This window comes from Ptychodera flava, chromosome 6 (genome assembly GCF_041260155.1).
Source record: "Ptychodera flava strain L36383 chromosome 6, AS_Pfla_20210202, whole genome shotgun sequence".
Lineage (NCBI taxonomy): Eukaryota > Metazoa > Hemichordata > Enteropneusta > Ptychoderidae > Ptychodera > Ptychodera flava.
The window spans coordinates 7,095,926-7,114,356 of NC_091933.1; the positions used below are offsets into that span (position 1 = coordinate 7,095,926).

The 18,431-nt window shown below is 37.8% G+C and overlaps 1 protein-coding gene across 1 annotated transcript; it reads right to left on the reverse strand.

Moving 5' to 3' along the window:
* Positions 1 to 2,387: 2,387 nt before the first annotated feature.
* Positions 2,388 to 11,163, reverse strand: LOC139134709 (thyroid receptor-interacting protein 6-like). Its single transcript, XM_070701682.1, has 6 exons — positions 11,100 to 11,163; positions 9,649 to 9,725; positions 8,827 to 9,013; positions 8,391 to 8,511; positions 6,812 to 6,927; positions 2,388 to 6,510 (listed from the first exon to the last, which is right to left on the reverse strand). The coding sequence occupies exons 2-6, from the start codon at positions 9,717 to 9,719 to the stop codon at positions 6,292 to 6,294; spliced, it is 714 nt and encodes a 237-aa protein (XP_070557783.1). The 5' UTR covers positions 9,720 to 9,725; positions 11,100 to 11,163; the 3' UTR covers positions 2,388 to 6,291.
* Positions 11,164 to 18,431: the final 7,268 nt, after the last annotated feature.

Genomic DNA, 18,431 nt, shown 5'->3' on the forward strand with positions numbered 1-18,431 from the left:
CTATAAAGGGTCTCGTTTTGAAGTCCTCAATACTTTAGCGAAATACTGATCAACACCCCCTGCCCTGGAGGCCCTGGGAACCTTGTAAGGTGAATATAAACATAAATTCCGTCAAAATCACATCCCAAGGCAAAATTAAGAGGAGACAACTTCTGTCCCTCCCCCATGCAATTTAGAAATTTCTATTTTTTCTCGTTAAAGCAATTATCAAGGCCTCAATTACAGTGAGGCCTCTAGTGACAGATACATGGCAGTTTGTTGTATATATTTTGATCATTTCACATCACGTTTTTTTTAATTTTCAGCACTGTCCGGTGTTTTAAGATATCTTACCGCTCTTCAGCAGCTAGACCAGATTGTGTGTGCAAAGTAAGGGATGGCGAATTATGATACGAAATCGAACGAAGGGAAAGTGAAAATAACAAGATATTAGGTACCGTTCAGTTTTTACGGCCGGGGGGGGGCCCGGCAAAATCCAGGGGGGGGGGGGTCATCATAATTTTGGAATCCGCAAAGGGGGGTCATCGCTTTTTCACTGGTAGGAAAGGGGGGGTCACCACATTTTCAAAAACATAATACCTACAATTAAGTTCACTTTATGCCATGGCCATGATCGACCCTCTTTACCGGCGGGCCGCCTTCGGCCGGGCCCACTACAATAAATATACATTATGTATTACCCATGACCCTCTTAACGGGCAGACGCCTTTGGTGGCCCACTCCAATTAGGTTTACTTCATGCAATGGCCATGATTGACCCTCTTTACCGGCGGGCCGCCTTCGGCGGCCCACTACAATAAATATACATTATGTATTACCCATGACCCTCTTAAGGGCAGACGCCTTTGGCGGCCCACTCCAATTAGGTTTACTTCGTGCAATGGCCATGATTGACCCTCTTTACCGGCGGGCTGCCTCCGGCGGCCCACTACAATAAATTGACTTTATGTAATACCCCACGGCAATCTTACTGTAAAATTCCCAATTGAAGCCGCGGCTTGTATTAGAAACATTTTTGAGGGACCCCTGGGATCACGCACTGAATAATGGTAATGGCTGCGCGCCTTCAGCGGCCCTGTCCAGTAAAGTCTACTTTATGCAATAGCCATGATCGACCCTCTTTACCGGCGTGCCACCTTTGGTGGCCCACTAGAATAAAGTTGACTTTACGTAATGGCCCATTACCCTCTTAACCGGAGGGCTGCCTTTGGCGAACCACTCCGATAAAGTTTACTTTATACAATGTCCATGGACATGAGTTGTCTATGGAAATGAAGTTAAAAATTGCCTTACAGTCGTCCTAATTAACAGACGTTTCAATGGATGTGGCTGAGAAGTTTGTGCACTGGCATCGAATAAAGTGCGCCGCGTACCAGAGTTCAAATCCAAACCATGCGGGTAAATTTGACATATGGGTTTTGGTTATTTTTCAGGGGGGGGGGTCATCAATTTTTTTCGTCTGACAAAGGGGGGGTCATCATTTTTTCACAAAAAATGCAGGGGGGGTCTATATTTTTTTGAACACCGGCGACAAGATTTTGCCGGCCCCCCCCAGGCCGTAAAAACTGAACGCTCCCTTAAAGTACCACATTTTATCTTACCGTAGACAGCAGATGAAATTTGATACAGTGAAAGTTGATCTCTGGGATGTTCCTACTCCATAGTATCTAGTGCTTTGTAGTGAATTTTATGCAGGCACACAATTAAAATTTGATTTGTGCGGTGATTCCATGCTGTGCTTGTTGGTGAGGCTATGCTGGGAAGCTCGATTTTGAAGAATACAAGGTAAGCGTACTGCCTCTCCACCGTCAAATGTTTATGGCTTTGCTCTACAAGATCTAAAGGCATGGTGCTGGGCAGCAGAGCATGGAAATGGCGGAAAGATTATTTCTATTACACGGGGTATTCCGCTTTGGCGTGCCATACTCTACTATCTTGTATTTCGCATAATTGAGTTTACAATCCTCTTTGTTGAAAGACCCTTACTGTTGTGATGTCTTTATAGAAAGATAAAGTTCATATATCAGGGAATCTATGAATGATGAGACAACGACATCACTGAACTCACACGAAATGACTGAACAGATTATCATTATTTTGTGAGCGAAGGTCATATTGAAATTGTAACAACATCATTCTGAAATCTGTGCATTTATATATCAGGCGAGACTATCCGAGTGGCAAATCATGCCTTTCAGTGACAAATAGAACAGGCTGACGCAGGTGACACGAACATTTCATTGCATAACAAAGCATCAATTAAAAGAAATCTCTAGTCTAATTTAGTCTGTTAGAAGGATAAATCAAGGTAGAATCTTTTTTTATGTATTTCAGTGATTGGAAGCTTTGTGCATAACAACAAATAATTTATCTTGTTGCCGTCAATGTATGAATACATAACTTTTATTTCAAATATCTCAAAATACAGTGTACCATTAAAACAGATCAACAGTGAACTCATTCCAGCATATGACGAAAGTCAAACATAACCTTCAAATACATAGCGAATTTATTTGCAGTCGATACCAGACATCATATCATCATATTATTTATCTTTGCAGTGGTAGTGATGGTTTAAATAAATGAAATAAGTCACGTTAAGGTAGTATTCGCCTCGAAACTGAAAGATTTAAACTTTTGCTCAAAATTTCCTCAAGAAAACTACTTTCAACCATTCTCATACCAAATCAACAATAAAAATGGGGTCATTGTTAAAAATTTGGAACTAGCAAAACAAATTGCCAAACATTTTGCGATATTTGAAATTCAAAAATGACCGCCATCTCTGTGTTAACTCTATGGGGAAAATTATACATTGGATTTTCGAAAAACTAAAACGGTGAAAGTTTTTTTCTCCAAGAGCTTGAAAATGAGCCCCAACAAGTGGTAGACCATAAAAGAATTGTAGAAATTTGAGAGTCAGAATATCTGTCCCGGAGGTGCGTTCTACATTAAAAACGTGGCTTGATTAGATATATCGAACTCTAATTGTACAGTGTATAAAATTAAATTCACTCTCTCAATAGGCCTAAAAAGACACAGAAAATTGAAAAAATCTAAACCTAAATTCAATTTTTTCTTACTTGTTTGCAATATGGCCATCCATTTTCGTACCTACTACTCTAACCTTTGACTGGCTGACTTCATTCACCCTTTCTCTCTTAAGAGAGAAGACGAGCAACTAAAGGCAATCTCATCTGCAACATTGATGTCTACTCTTGATATAAATTGAATTTAACTCCTTATGTTTGATATTCCAGGATTGGTAACTCACTGCTGACTGACACTAACCGTAATTTTTAAAATATATGAGATTGATGCTACAGTCGATATTTTTCTCCATATTGTTCATACATTGTTCTCCGTATTTTTAGTGTAATTAGGGACTGGACACAAATTACAGGGGGGGGGGGTGGGCCGGTGTTTTTTGGGGGTGGGTCGCCATTTTTCGCGCAAGCATTTTTGAAGGGTCATAAAATTTTGTGCAAGCCTATGGGGAGGGTCACCTTTTTTCATGCATCAAAGCTGAAATTGCATGTGCACGTTATGGAATACTGAAAAAAGAAAAAATACCTCCTGGCACTTTCATTTTCTGCCATTACCATTTTCGGCGCGCCCTTCGGGCGCAAATTTCAGGTATAATAAACAATGTATTGATGATCCAAGCAGCCACATTGATTTAAGTTGTCATGATTTCTACTTATTCAACACTATTGTGCATAACTGTCCCCTATAATAACTCTTTAAATAACAATTTGGGAGATTACTTATTTGACATCATTCTCCCATTGACAACACTACATTGGGTATAGGTCGGTGTCAAAAGTTCATGTCGCTGTATGTACATTTTTTAATTTTTTGAGGACATTGACAGAATACAAACTGTTCAGAATAGTGCATAGTGTCATCAATAACAACTGGAAGCTTCAGGTCGAACAACTTTTGAATAACAATTTAGGATCAGATAACCTATGAGTTATTTGTAGTTTCCTCATAGCCTACAATGTATAGTGAATCAACATTTTGGTGAAATTCCAAAATCAAATTTCTTGCACACCCATTGACTTGAAACTACTCTAGTCTAATCATGAACATTAATACCAATAATCAAGTGTACATAAATGCACAGATTTTCCTATTTTTTTATTGGAAAAAAATATTCATAGTTTCATCATAGACTGCCATGTATAGTGAATCGACATTTAAGTGATATGGCAAAATCAAATTTCTTGCACAACCATTGACTTGAAACCACTCTAGTCTATCATGAACATTAGTACCAATAATTCAGTGTACATAAATGCACAGATTTACCTATTTTTGTATTGGAAAAAAATTATTCATAGGGTTTCACCATAGACTGACATGTTTAGTGAATCAACATTTCGGTGAAATTCCAAAATCAAATTTCTTACACACACATGGACTTGTAACTACTCTAGTCTAATCAAGAACATAAATATCAATAATCAAGCATACATAAATACACAGATTTGCCAAGTTTTGTATTTAAAAAAAATTATTCATAGTTTCTTCATAGACTACAATGTATAATGGATCCACATTTCATGCGAAATTCCAAAAACAAAGTTATTGTACACAGATGCACGTGTTACCACCCTCTTCTAATCAAGCACAATTATGTCAATTATTCAGGGTCATATATACACAAATAGTGCATATTTTTAATTCTGAAAATTTTTTTTACAGTTTTGTCATAGACTCCCATGTATAGTGGATCAACATTTTATGCGAAATTCCAAAAACAAAGTTATTGTACACAGATGCACATTTTACCACCCTCTTCTAATCAAGCACAATTATGTCAATTATTGAGGGCCCATATATGCACAAATAGTGCAAATTTTTAATTCTGAAAATTTTTTGACAGTGTTGTCATAGACTCCCATGTATAGTTTTGTCATAGACTCCCATGTATAGTGGATCAACATTTTGACAGAAATTCCAAAATCAAATATCTTGTTCACATGTGCACTTGTAAACAACCCATGCTAATCAAGTATATCTATATCAGTTATTAAACATCTGTATATGAACAGATATAGCTAGTTTTATACTGGAAAATACACGTTCGTAGTTTTCTTATAGTCGACTACATGTATAGTGAATCAACATTATCGATAAAATCTAAAAATACATTTTTTTGTACAGGCATGCACTTTTTACCTGCCACTTCAAGCAAAGTACATTTACATGAATTATCACACACATATGATTTGATATTTCTTGGACAACGCGTTATATCGGCCACATTTTGCCTTCCTTTCGGGAGGGCGACTTAAAAAGTATAGCAAGTCAGAAGGGGGTCTTTAACACATTGCGGGTTTTTTTTGGGGGTATTGAGTAACAGGGGAGGGTCACTTATTTTCATGCACGGATAAGGGGGAGGGTCACTAATTTTTGTGCATGAACTTTTGAAGGGTCACTATTTTTTACGCAGCTGTTTTTCCAAAAACACCGGCCCACCCCCCCTGTAATTTATGTCCAGTCCCTTAAAAGATGTTTTTGTCAACGTTCTCTAACACCATAAACACATGTTGCCTTTGTCAAATAATTTAAAATAAATTACAATTAAAGGGATACAGTCGTCGGAACTGCGCTCAAAGGTCGTATGGGACCAATACGACCAATGTAAAAACTATTTAATGTACGATGGTGATTCATGAAAGTTAAAACATGTCTGTCATAATCTACATCATATAATGAAAATGTTGCAGCTATGATGATGCGATGCATCTAGATATCGTGCACGAAATACATTGTTTGTAAATCAGAAGCTCGCACAGGTTCCGTCGACGGTTTCCTTTAACCTTTTCTCTGGACAAATAGCAGGTATGGCCGCCATATGATTTGACGAGTTTGCAGAAGCAAAACGAGTGCATATATGAAGGAACTGGTCAAAACCGAGTGGTATACCCGTTGCTGACGTGATTTATTGCTTTTATATCATAACAGTATATTGAGATTCTGGCGTGAAACGTCAAAAGAGGGATTTTTCTCTAGCTGAGATTTAACACGTGTTCCAACGGTGCTTATCACCAATATAGCACGGTTATGTTCGCGTCTGGACCAATCATACTGTATTGCTGTATTTGCGCTATGAATATACTGGTATGATCTTATAATTCTTCGAGATACATGAATTACGAATTTATACATATTAAAGTATGACAAATATTAACATCTAATTATATTCAAGCCTTGCTACGTGTAATTAATGATTGTATTTCACACAGGTTTTTAGGTAATCTTTAGAAAATTTGTTTTGTTCTACATATTTGAACTTTTGCGGAATTCACCCACGGTACGCGGTCGACGAATATTCGGTAAGCTTAGCGTCTTTCCACCGGAGTGATTTCCTCTCCCTGCACTAAACGAGGTATTCTGGTTCGGTTCATCTCGTTTTGCCCTCTCCCTCTTGCACTTCGCACAATGAAGTTTGCCATCCCTCCTGACAAAATACCTTTTCTTCCGTGAACTTTGACATTCCTTAAGACAAAAGAAAAACGTCGATTTTGTCAGACAAGCAGCAAAAGATGAACAGTCTAGATAAAAAGACACAAAACAAATCCATGGGAAAGAAAGGTCATGAACGCCATTTGGAAATTAAAACACACAGGCACATTTATTTTAGGAGATATCCATCGACCAGAGTAGGCCGCGGAATTTGCAATATATTAAAGTCTCGCATCAATTGTACTTGTAATTGTACAGTTGCGTAAACATTCTCTTTTATAAATAAAAGCCACTAAACTAGTCAACTTTTTTCGGTGCACTCCTGTCTCTTTACCTCGCATTTAAAGACAACAATGCGCCCAGGGCGTTTTAGTAATTCGGTCGGTTGGGCTTTCTTCTTGCCTTTCTCTGACTTTTCCTCTCCTACCTTAGGTATCTTCTGCCGACAGTCTGTTCACAGGGCGAAACAATATTGAATTCTTAGAATATCTATTTGTCAACAGTATCAGAGTTTAAGTGTTGTAGTGTCACGACAAAACTTCTTGCACGCAATATTAATGTGTCTGTGTCTGATTCATCCTGTGAAGTTCCTCCTTCAATCATGATTCTATCAGCGAGCAGCAGCCTTTAGTGACTTCTACGTTTTTAATGGGTTAAAAGTGGTCAGAGTCTACATAGAAGTCAGCATCTTATGTATGCTGAAAGAAAGGTGGATAAAATATGTCTGAGCTCGCTTCGAAAAAGAACAGAAAGAAAAAGTTGATATCTTGATAGAATTTCTCATTCTGTAACTGTTGATAAGTCCCGGGGCTGTATTTCTGAATTAAGACTAACACGTTCAGCGCGGTATCTTTATCAGTCGCTCTTATTTTTAATCAATAAAAGCAAATAAAATTACAAATTGAGTAAAATGTTAAATTGCATTTGGCTTCCCGAGTGCGAATAGCGACGTTATGACGAAATCTCTAGTTGTGCAATATTGACAGCAAATCGAAATTAGAAATTAAAAATTTGCACATGTGATTCCAACTTATGGAGGTTTCATTTTTCGACCGGGGACGATCGGTGGATAGCAGCGGTTTTAGTTTTACAACACTGCATGGTGGTCAGACAATCATTCAAAGGACAGTACGGGGGAGTTGCATTTTACAAATTTTGAAAGCTATTTGTGTAATTATAGCAACATCAACAAAACTGAACTATACGTAATATACAACAATGAATAGATGTCGATTGAAAAGATAGGATATGGATGTAACCCTGACAGTTTACAATCGGTCCGTAATTCCCATTTGCATTATAAAGTTTGCCTGTAAAGATACCGCGCTGAACGTGGTATTCTTAATACATGTACAGAGCTAAGAAAGCACATCCAAGATTGAAACTGTTTTCAAGTAAATGGTCATGTTAACCGATGAAATAATGAAATTTGCTCATATTTCGACGGTCATTTGTTGATTTCAGGGTGAAATAATGTTTAGCCGAATGATGTCAAGAAAATAGAAAATAGAAATAGGGGTATATTTCAATAAACAGCAGATTTTAGCCTACCAGAAAAATAAAAAAAATATTCTATTTTCGAATTCCTTCATTGAAGTCTCGTTGTAGTTAACAGGTTGGCCGAGATTTGTCACTGATTTTTAGTAGAACTGCACTGTGTTTAGCTGAATGAAAATCGATGGGAAGAAGCCGCCTTTTTCGTATTTAGTATGCACGTTTAATCCATTACTTATGATGACAGGACCGTACAGTATATCATGATGTTTTAGTCAGAGGTTGAGTAAGAAGCATAGACATTATATTACATTCAACCAATGCATGCATTCAAATTCGACCTCCAAATTAATTTCCCCAATGTCAGAATTGAACAGATTTGACCTGCATACACAAATAATATGTTCTGATTGTCTCACCCTCATTGCAGTACCGGTGCCCATCCATTTCGGCGAAAGAACTACCTGCGATTCGCCCACCGCACCCATAACACTTGAAACATTCGGGGTGCCACGCTTTCCCGCCAGCGAATAAGATCACCTGCTTTCAGCAGAGAGAGAGAGAGAGAGAGAGAGAGAGAGAGAGAGAGAGAGAGAGAGAGAGAGAGATACCATTCGCTCTATATGAAATGCTTTATGAAGGAAATTTTGTGGTCCATCTTCTACTACATCTCAAAGCGATGCTTAAATACGCTGATATGATCACCCGCGAATTTATATGAATATTCTGATATACCAGGCAGTGGTTTCTTGCCATTCAATGGTTTCAGATTTGAATATTTAGCACTTTAGTTTAGTGATGCCTAATGATGGCTAAATGGCTGATACAAAATGGCTTACTGAGTTGGATACTGACCCCTACAACTGGATCCTTGCAACATTCACACTTATCCGTTCCCTGGAATTTTTTGTAGTCTTTCTCACAATATGTTTGATTATCCTTTCCCAGAATGAATTTCTTGTTTCTCAGTTCTGTTCTACATTTGCAGCACAAGAAACAGCCAATGTGCCATGTTTTTTCAAGAGCGATGATTATTGTGCCTCTTGAGAATAAAGACAAGGTACATATTAGTAACAGTCAATGAACCATGTACGCTAGACCCATGATAACAGGATGTTGCTTCTGATAATGCGACCATCAACATGATTTTTAGGGTACTGGAAAAGCTTTGTAATGATTTCGCGTACATCTCAAGTGATCTTGTTAAATAGTCTATTGTGATGCCAAGGACTGGAACAGCATTTACAACAACGAGGACAATCACGAAAGGTGTGAATGTGGTAAAGGATATCCTGGTAGTGATGATGATGATGATGATGATGATGATGATGATCATGACGACGACAACGGCGACTCCAACGACGACCACATGATGGTGGAAAAGGTATCTGTGATGACAATGACATTGATTGTGATAATAAAGACGACAACAGCGATGGCGACGACGAAACAAAGTTTACAGTCAAATAATTTGCAAATTCCAATCATACAGTATCACCTCGGCAATTGCCAGTAAATACTTCATGTTTGCAAGATTGAAGAGTAATGCACACGAACAGCGTTTTCGGGAAATTACTTAAACCTAGAAAGTTTGTTAGCAATACAGATGTAGGAAAAGAATCCCTATACAATGGTGCGTGCCCACTGATCGGCACTTGTCCGCAAACTTATACTTACAAAATTTCTTTACCACATTTCTCACGGGCACACTTAATTTCGTCCCTGTTTCTGTCAATCTTCACTGGCATTTCGGTCTGTAGCGGATAAATGCAAGGTGAGGATCGAGTTACAATGGACACATTTTACTGTCATATTATGGTACGCGCTTGGCGCCTGCTACTTGTAAAAGTGACCCCACACAAAGACACGAGGTCAGTAAGGGACTCGTATGGGCGTCTCAGTGCAACTGGGCATACAATCAGTCCGTCTCCCGGCAATGATGAATGAATGCCGCCCTATGGAGCTGTTTTTTCTGTTCAACTGTTGCCATGATTAATAGTTTCTGTTTGTCCAAAGTAGCTCAAGTATTTTGTCATACTACACAGCTTTGTCAGCCGACTTGTCGTCATTTCTGGCGATTTAGAACGTTAGTAACTGAATTGTTGAACAAATAATCAAGCACACATGTTTGCATTGTCGGGAGCATTTTACCAGATTTATTACTATGCTCTAGCTTGTTATTCAGGCGTCGTGAAATTACTTGAAAAGCCCTCGTCTTAAATATATATATATATATATATATATATATATATATATATATATATATATATATATATATATATATATATATATATATATATATATATATATATATATATATATATATATATATATATATATATATATATACACACACACAAGTTTTATTCCTAATCATTCAGGGTCGACTCTGACGCTTTTTTGGGCTGGTAGGGTTTGTGTAATGACAACATACACGTCTTTCTTTGTAATACCTGTAATATATTTTTCAGAGTTTCCTTGGTTGCCACAGCGTTTACAAATGTAAACGCTGTGGCAACCAAGCTGCAACAGAGTAACCTTTCTCGTCTGTCTGAAAAGAGTGGCATTCGTCCAGAAATCCTCTTCGACCTTTAATAAATAACGATAAGCTGTTCTAAAATAGACTATATTCCATCAACACAGTTTAATTCCATTCGGCACGTAGTCCAGCACACACCGACGAAAGACAGCCACTGATTTTTAAGGACGTATCCTCTAATTTGCTTGTTATTGATGGCAATTTCGAATTTGTGAACAGTCAACACAACTCATTTACTCTTTTCAGTCTTTTGGCCGATACCAACATTTACACACAAAGGCATGCTTTTTACACAATGCTTACCACCACAGAGTATATCACAGACACATTACAACCAATTCGAGATAATCAAGTTCAGGCCATGGTTAACCGTGTCCAGGCCAAAACATTGTAATATATATGACAACTTACGACAGACAATTTGTTCGTTGAACAAAACGAGAGCATGGAGAAAATGAAAGTAAACGGGGAGGGGAAAAACCTTAAATAAGAACGAATGACCTCCTCCATCCAACCAATCCAAAGAAATTTCGATCAGCTTTATCACAAAGCTGACAAAACCAGTCACTTTGAAAAATACAATACTTACTTTTGCGTCACGGTAGTTTACTTTGATTCCGACCAGATATCGAAGCGAATACCCTGTATGTGCCTCCAGTAGAAGTTTAAAGGTTAAACTAATTGTATAGATTTGAATAACTCACCTTACAAAACAAGAAGAATGGGAGTGACGTCACGTCCCTGCCCGATTTGTCATTCAGATGTGACCTTATACCCCGATTTGGGGCCAAGCGTCGTGTACAATTCGTTGTTGAGGTGCAACCCTCCTCTAAATGAAGGTTAAAAAAGGGTACGGCCCTGCCTCGAACCACGGATATTCCAGTCTATCGTGTATGATATACCCCTTTGTCAAATTGTAATCACACCGTTCGACTTCATGCATTTTTTCTTCGGTCATCTCTTCTGAAACTACGACGTCTAGTAATATGGCCAGCCATTTGAAACGCTCAACACTGAACGCATGAAGTTAAGATAGTTCAGTTTCTTTTTCAGTCTCCCACTTCTTATAATTTCATTTTTATTCTTTGATTTCGACAGTGACTACAGCGAGATCGTTAAATTTGTTTATCGCATTTTCCCCTTATCTGCTGCCGTAGCTAGGGCTACAATGTATTCGGCATTCAGCAAACCCCGTTGCGAACTCTGTCATTATTATAAATCTTTCATCGTGGGTTAAGAATAACAAAACATGTTATCTGGTCCGATGACAAGGGCAGTCGAGAAAAGCAAAAAGGAGCAGATATTGAAGAAATGGGGCAAAACGCGAAACTCACAGTGTACGGAAATGGAAAATCACTACGTGGGTATGGGGGATCGTGGTCTATCTATGTCATTTGTCTGTTTTCCTCCAGGTAAAACTTAAAGATTGATAAAAGACGAGAAAGTCAGATAGATACTCGTGAAACGCTTTAAAAGGAAAACTTTGATATCCACCAGCAGGGTGGTAGAATTTACTGATCTTATGCATCGTTACATCTGCCGATTAATTAACTTCGAATTTGCCAAAGAACGATAGATCGTGCGAATTTATATGTGGTAGAATATTAATTTTCCGCGGGAGAACATAGGACTTCAGTTTTTTTATATAAATCGTATACTAAATATAAAGTCTCACCACTTGATAACACCTCATAGTAGACGTACGGATATGTCACCCGAGGGCGCTCTCACAGTCCAGCAACTGCGAGCGTCGGATCTTCTAATGTGCATCCTTCATTACATCAGTATCGCCATTAACAAAATTCTCTTCCCAGTACGTTTTCACTTTCTAAAACTATACGCATATAGTATAGCTTATACTAAGCATATATAGAATATACTGTACACATGGAAGACATGGTAGACTTCCAAGAGGAATCTCAAAACATACGAATCATAATCATAAATGAATCATGGGATATCTCCAACTATGAATAATTTTTTTAACAGTGAAAAACTAGCTAAATCTGTGCTTTCATAAATGTTTAACAATTGATAAATAAATGTACATAATGAGAATAGGGTGTTTGAAAGACCAGTTCAAAGGTCCAATGAAAAATTATTTGTCAATTATGATATTATTGATATGGATTGTGACATCTGGGGGAGGGTCACTGTTTTTTGTGTACGAAAAGTGGGGAGGATCACCCATTTTCTTGCAAACACTTTTGATGGTTACTATTTTTTACCCCAGGGCCTAAGGGTGCAAAGGGTTAATGAATCAAATAAGATGATTTTTTTTTTTTTTTTGGGGGGGGGGGTTTCACATTTTACAATTGATGAGTTGGGTGTCAAATTTTATAAATCTAATTTAGAGGGGATTATTTTTCGCATTTCGTTTATAGCTTAAGTTTAACCGACCCCCTCCCTGTAAAAACAAATGCTCCCGTACTCGCCACGCTCTTCTCTCTGTCGATGACGCTCCACTGGTTGCTGTTGGCGTCTTACTGCTGATCAAACTAAAGTGCAACATCGTAAATTACACCTCAATATTTATTTTATTTATTCCGATCATTCAGAGCATGAAGAAAGAAGAGAAAATGATAGAGAAAACAGTGTGAAAAACTCAGTAATACTTGGGTCGCCTGTGTTGTTACTAAATGTCTGCATCAGTTGGCGACCTAAGGGGACCTCTAGTAGACCGAATCATACTACCTACCCGGTTAAGAAAATAGAAAAATCCCTAATTTTCAGACAATACTATCCCGCGTAGGAGGGTTGTTGCTTAGCGGCAGGAATTAGATCACATGGCATAATGGTTGCCAACGTTTACTGGTTGTACTCTGGGCTCCTATGTCCTGCTCATATAAGCTTAGGATTGTTTCGGCTTTTCTTTGTGTTTTGCGTTCAATCACGCCTTTTTATTTGAAGAGATTAATTCCCCGTAAGGAGGAGCATTGGTAGTTTGGTCGGTTTGTAAAACTATCTCGGGTATCTTTGAGTCGTATTTAGGGTCTCAGCCTCCGTTGTCCACTTGTTGTTGTATTTTTTTGTTGATGCACTTACATAGAGTAAATAACAACAAAGCTGACATATGAAGACGCCTGTTTAAAATAAAGCAATAAATAAACACAATGTAAAATGAAAGTCAGTACAGCACTCTACTTGAACAAACCACACTGCCTGGACAAATACGTCATATTTTCAGGGTGTTGGTCATAAAGATAACCAGAATTTGTGATGAACAGGCCAACAGAAATCAAAGGAAGTTTAAACCAGTTTTGAATTCATTGGAAATTAATTATGAAATACGACCTTATGTGTCTCCTCCTTTGAAAACTGTCCTCAGTATCTATCCGATAGTTTCCACACGTCTTCATTTGTCAGCTGGTGAAGAGAGGAGTTTAGATGACGTAATTACGCGCATGTGTGATGGCTGCGTAGAGTTCAAACTGATGTTTCAGTTTTCGCTTTTAGTTTTGCATTTTCTCTGATTTAGCTGAAATCGTTTAATTTTCAAGTAAAATATAATGTTACGACCACTCCTTTATACCGTTGTCTCTTTGAGCCTGAGAACAACGTTAAGTATTGTTCATTACACATTAAATTAAGTCACATTTATTACACTCAAGGGGCAAATGGAAAGACATTTTTCATTCACATTGATGCAGCTGAAAGGGAAATTGTTTCTTTGTGTCAGGTTTCCAAATGTTTTCATGATGAAAATTGTAACTAACTTGATGGGTTTTGTTATAGCGGTCTTTTACAGTCTCAAAAGGAAAAGACGTAGTTCTTTTAGCAACTGTGCTCATCAGATTTGGTTGACTTGGTTCAAGTCGGTGAATGTTCAAAAATTGAGATAATTTGCAAGTTTTTCTTGTGTCTCCTTACAAACCTGTTTTTCTGGCGGCTCGAACGCGTTAAGTTACCTATGAGTTAGCGCAGTATGGACTTAGTTTTTGCCAGATTCACTGGTTAAACTCCCCTGTATAATAGCGTTCATGCCCGGGCCCACTCATCGCGTTCACCCCACTCACACATTTCATATGAAAACAGAATACAAATCTCACATCGCGTTCAACCCATTAACACTTCACAAATCACAGGCTTGAACCAAGTCTACAAATCTGGCTAGCGCGTAGCGGGCAAGAGCCGAGGGCCAGAGCAAATAGAACCATGTTATATCACTTTTGTGGAATGTCACGTGTTGGACTTTTAGCCAATCACAAGATCAGTACTATGTGTTGACTAATTAATTACAGCATGTGTGTATGAGAGATATACGTCCTTGTAATGGAGTGTAAAATAAATAAAGAGTCACAGGTTAGGTTAGGTTAGGTTATATACTTTACTCCTGCGGACAATCATTGAAGTTGTTGACTCGATGTTATGTAATATCTGATAGAACTACTTAAGATTGCATATTATCAGTGCAGAAAGGGGGCTAAAAGTGCTCTGTTTTTTAAATGCAAGTGTCCCCTAATGTGAAAGACTGTCAGCCAGTTGAGAGTTACGTTCACAAAAGTTCACTGTCCTAGCTAGAAAACGTCTCTGTAAACCTGTCACATTATTACTCTACGATTGAGAAAAGGAGACAAACTGAAGTTTTTGTGCGTATGAATGTCCATAACACTATAAAAATAATTCTAGTCGCAAAATTGGACTTTACTGTTACATAAACGTGCTCAGTTCATTGAATGGCATGGTATTATGACGGGACTGCATGCAGTGAAAGTAACAAGCAGGCTGTGGTGTCAATGGGTCAGGTTTTTGAATTCAATGAACAAACACTGACTTATTTTTCTGGCAAATAAACCCTAAAGTTAACTGTCGGTGACAACCAGCCTTTCTATTTGTTATTTTCCCATTCTAAAATGACTGACAAAAAAAGCAATTGGAGCGAAACTGACATCGAGAACCTCTGCATTCAAAACACTGCAGACTACTCCACCCTCCTAACTTGTTCGTTTTAACTTTACTGAGTCTGTGCACAAGACCACAGTACAAGCGCGTCTACCAGCTAGGTCACTAGAAAAATACAGTTAATTGGTTTGTATAGAGCAATGTTGATCCAAGCTTTACAGTGGTTAGAGAAGCTATAAGCACAGATAAAACTGGACAAACAAGTACAGCATTTTATCAGAAGCTACAATACATTCTTTTATAACTACTTAACATTTTTTCTTGCTTTGTTTAAGTGCACAGAGTTCAGTTAAAAATGAAAAAAATCCCTTGAAGGTACAGTGGAAATGGCTAGCTGTTGTCATTATGTTTGAATATTGTAGCATGCAAAATAATCTACAATTTTTTTAGGAATATTAATGTTTATGAATATTAATGAGCTGTCCACCACTCTTGGAAGCCTTACACGTTCACAACAGTGATAGTCAAATTTGTTGACTTTTGAAAAAATCTTCTAGAGGATGGTTTTTCCAGCCAGCAGCTTGGATTGTGTAAGCAAGTGATTTATGGCTTGTAGTATGCATATCACAAGTGACATCATTGCAACATTAAAACTTACGTGTAAAGACGTGATTATATATTTCAGTTAAATCCCCCTCAAAATTTTCAAATCCCCCTCAAAATTCCTGTGGAGGAGGACCAGTCCCCCCTGTTGTAGCATTCTAGATGAAACACTGTAATGAAGGGAAACATTGAATTGATAATTGCACCACCACCACTACCATCGTCATATTTTTCCATGATTACAGATGCAGTTTTCTTTCAACGAAGTACCGGTACTCGAGCCAGTTGGCCTCACAGCTGTGTGCTGCAGTGGCTCATATGCACAGTGCTGGCATTGTTCACCAGAATATCTGTCCTCAAAGCGCCATCGAAAGTCAGTTCTTTAATTGGTTTTAGTAACACCTGAAATGCAAACATTAAAACATTTCCGGTATCAAGTATTTGCTTTCACTTTGTGCTTTTTAGCTCACATTTGGTATACCATGTGAGGTTATTGTATAAGCTGAAGTCGGTGGCGTCTATATGTATGTATGTATGAATGAATGTCTGTATGTGTCTGTATGTATGTATGTATGTCTGTATCAGTACTAGTGTGCCCGCTAAGCCAATTTGACGCGTCATGACGCATAGCAAATCCACCTGACGCACTGAAATTACAAGTAATCTGACGCGTCACGAACACAGCTGTAAAAAGCCTGCCAATTACTAGAAATGCTAAGCAGTTCATAATTTTCACAGATAACATGTTTCCTTGTAGTTTTTGGGCGAAAAAGTAGCTGCATATGTCATTTCTATAAGTCTCTGCAGTGATACTATGTGCCGATTGTACACTTGTCTTGCCGATCGATGGGAAGGAGGCAGCCATAGTTGTTTTCATTGTCTTCTCACTGACTCACACGAGAATGCCAGGAATCGAGAAAGAAACACCACCATAGAGGGCGCTACACTTCAACTACTTACTTTTTTTTATAACCATTTTCATGCATGCGGTGACGCACACCAAGTCAAGTTTTCTTCAGTTTGACTCAAAATTTTTTTTTCCCCTCCCCTTAGAGGACACACTGTAATAATGTATGTCTGTATGTCTGTCTGAATGTCTGTCTGTAGTCGGTCTGTCTGTCTGAATCTATGTATGTATGTATGTATGTACATGTATCTATGTATGTCCGTCAACATCAAAAACTTGTGAACCGCTGCACTTTTTTGCTTGGTCTTTGGCGTTTGGATGCATCCTGGGCCATAGATAGGATTTCTTCAAATGAAGTTTGCATTGCCCAAATTATGCAAATGAGCTTTAAAAATGTGAAAAAGGTCTAAAACTAATAACTCGAGAACCACTGGTTTGATTGCTTTGAAAATTAGTGTGCAAGTACCTTAGGTTGTGGACCTTATGCAGTTTTATGTATGTCAATTGCTCTAAAATATGGGTTGGATATTTGCAAGAGTGTTACCCTTCTATTTTGTTGAAATTACAACAAAATTGGTAAAATTACCGTTTTGGGGCAATTTTTGTCATTTTTGGTCAAAAACTCATAAAAATCTTTTTTCTTTAAAACTGCTGGACAGACAGCTTTTGTATTTGATATACAGATGCCCAGGGATGACAATAGTTGGATTTGTGGAAATTTTCCTGAAACGTGGCACTTTGTATTTCTAAGACAATTTTATCATTTTCGGTCAAGAAAACGTATTTCTAAGACAATTTTTGTCATTTTTGGGAAAGAAAACTCTTTTTTAAAACTACTTGTCTGATAGTTTTGTAATTTGGTATAAAAGTCCTGAAAAATGTTAAATGTTAGATAAATCTGCTGAAAGTGTTGAGAAACCCCAAAATTTGTATAATTTAGATATTTTCTCAGTCTGTGACCTTAAATGACCTATACCAACCCAGGATATGTTGTGAGACAGTGGTTAAGGCTATGAACATAATTTTGTCATATTTGGTATCAATTTGTAGTGAATTTGATCCAGAAAACAAAGCTGAGGATAATTATATTTTCATTGCTGACCAATTATTGCAACTTTTCCATGTAAGACACACAAGAACTGATAAGAAATTTGGATCCAGAATAATTCCAGATGTCATAATCACCCCCATATTGGAAGGAATTTCACAATCTGTAACTAACTTAGTAGTGCTGTTTACATTCGAATGACAGCATTGATAGCATTTAAAAATTCCCAAGGTTGTAAATAGCTCACCTACTTTACATTTCCTGCCATGTGGCCATCGTAGCTCTTTATATAAACATGATTCGTAGGGGTGGAAAATTTGATATCCAGGGTTTGGATGTACCGTAAAAGATTGATGAGGTAGCATTAAAATTTTTTTACCTGATCCTTTGTAAATTATTTTTTACCCACTCTCCCACCTTTTCTATTTGTCAAGCCTTCTCTGCCTGATTTTTTTATTGACATTTGCTAATGTAAGTAGGATCTGCTTATCCCATTGCCATAGAAGTTGATATGCACGTTT

Excerpts from the sequence above, each read along its gene's own strand:
- LOC139134709 (XM_070701682.1), bottom strand. The coding sequence starts at position 9,719 with ATGCCAGTGAAGATTGACAGAAACAGGGACGAAATTAAGTGTGCCCGT. Across the intron at positions 8,512-8,826 it reads GCAAGGATCCAGTTGTAGGG|GTGATCTTATTCGCTGGCGG; the intron begins GTCAGTATCCAA and ends TGCTGAAAGCAG. Across the intron at positions 6,511-6,811 it reads TTGTTGTCTTTAAATGCGAG|GAATGTCAAAGTTCACGGAA; the intron begins GTAAAGAGACAG and ends TTTTGTCTTAAG.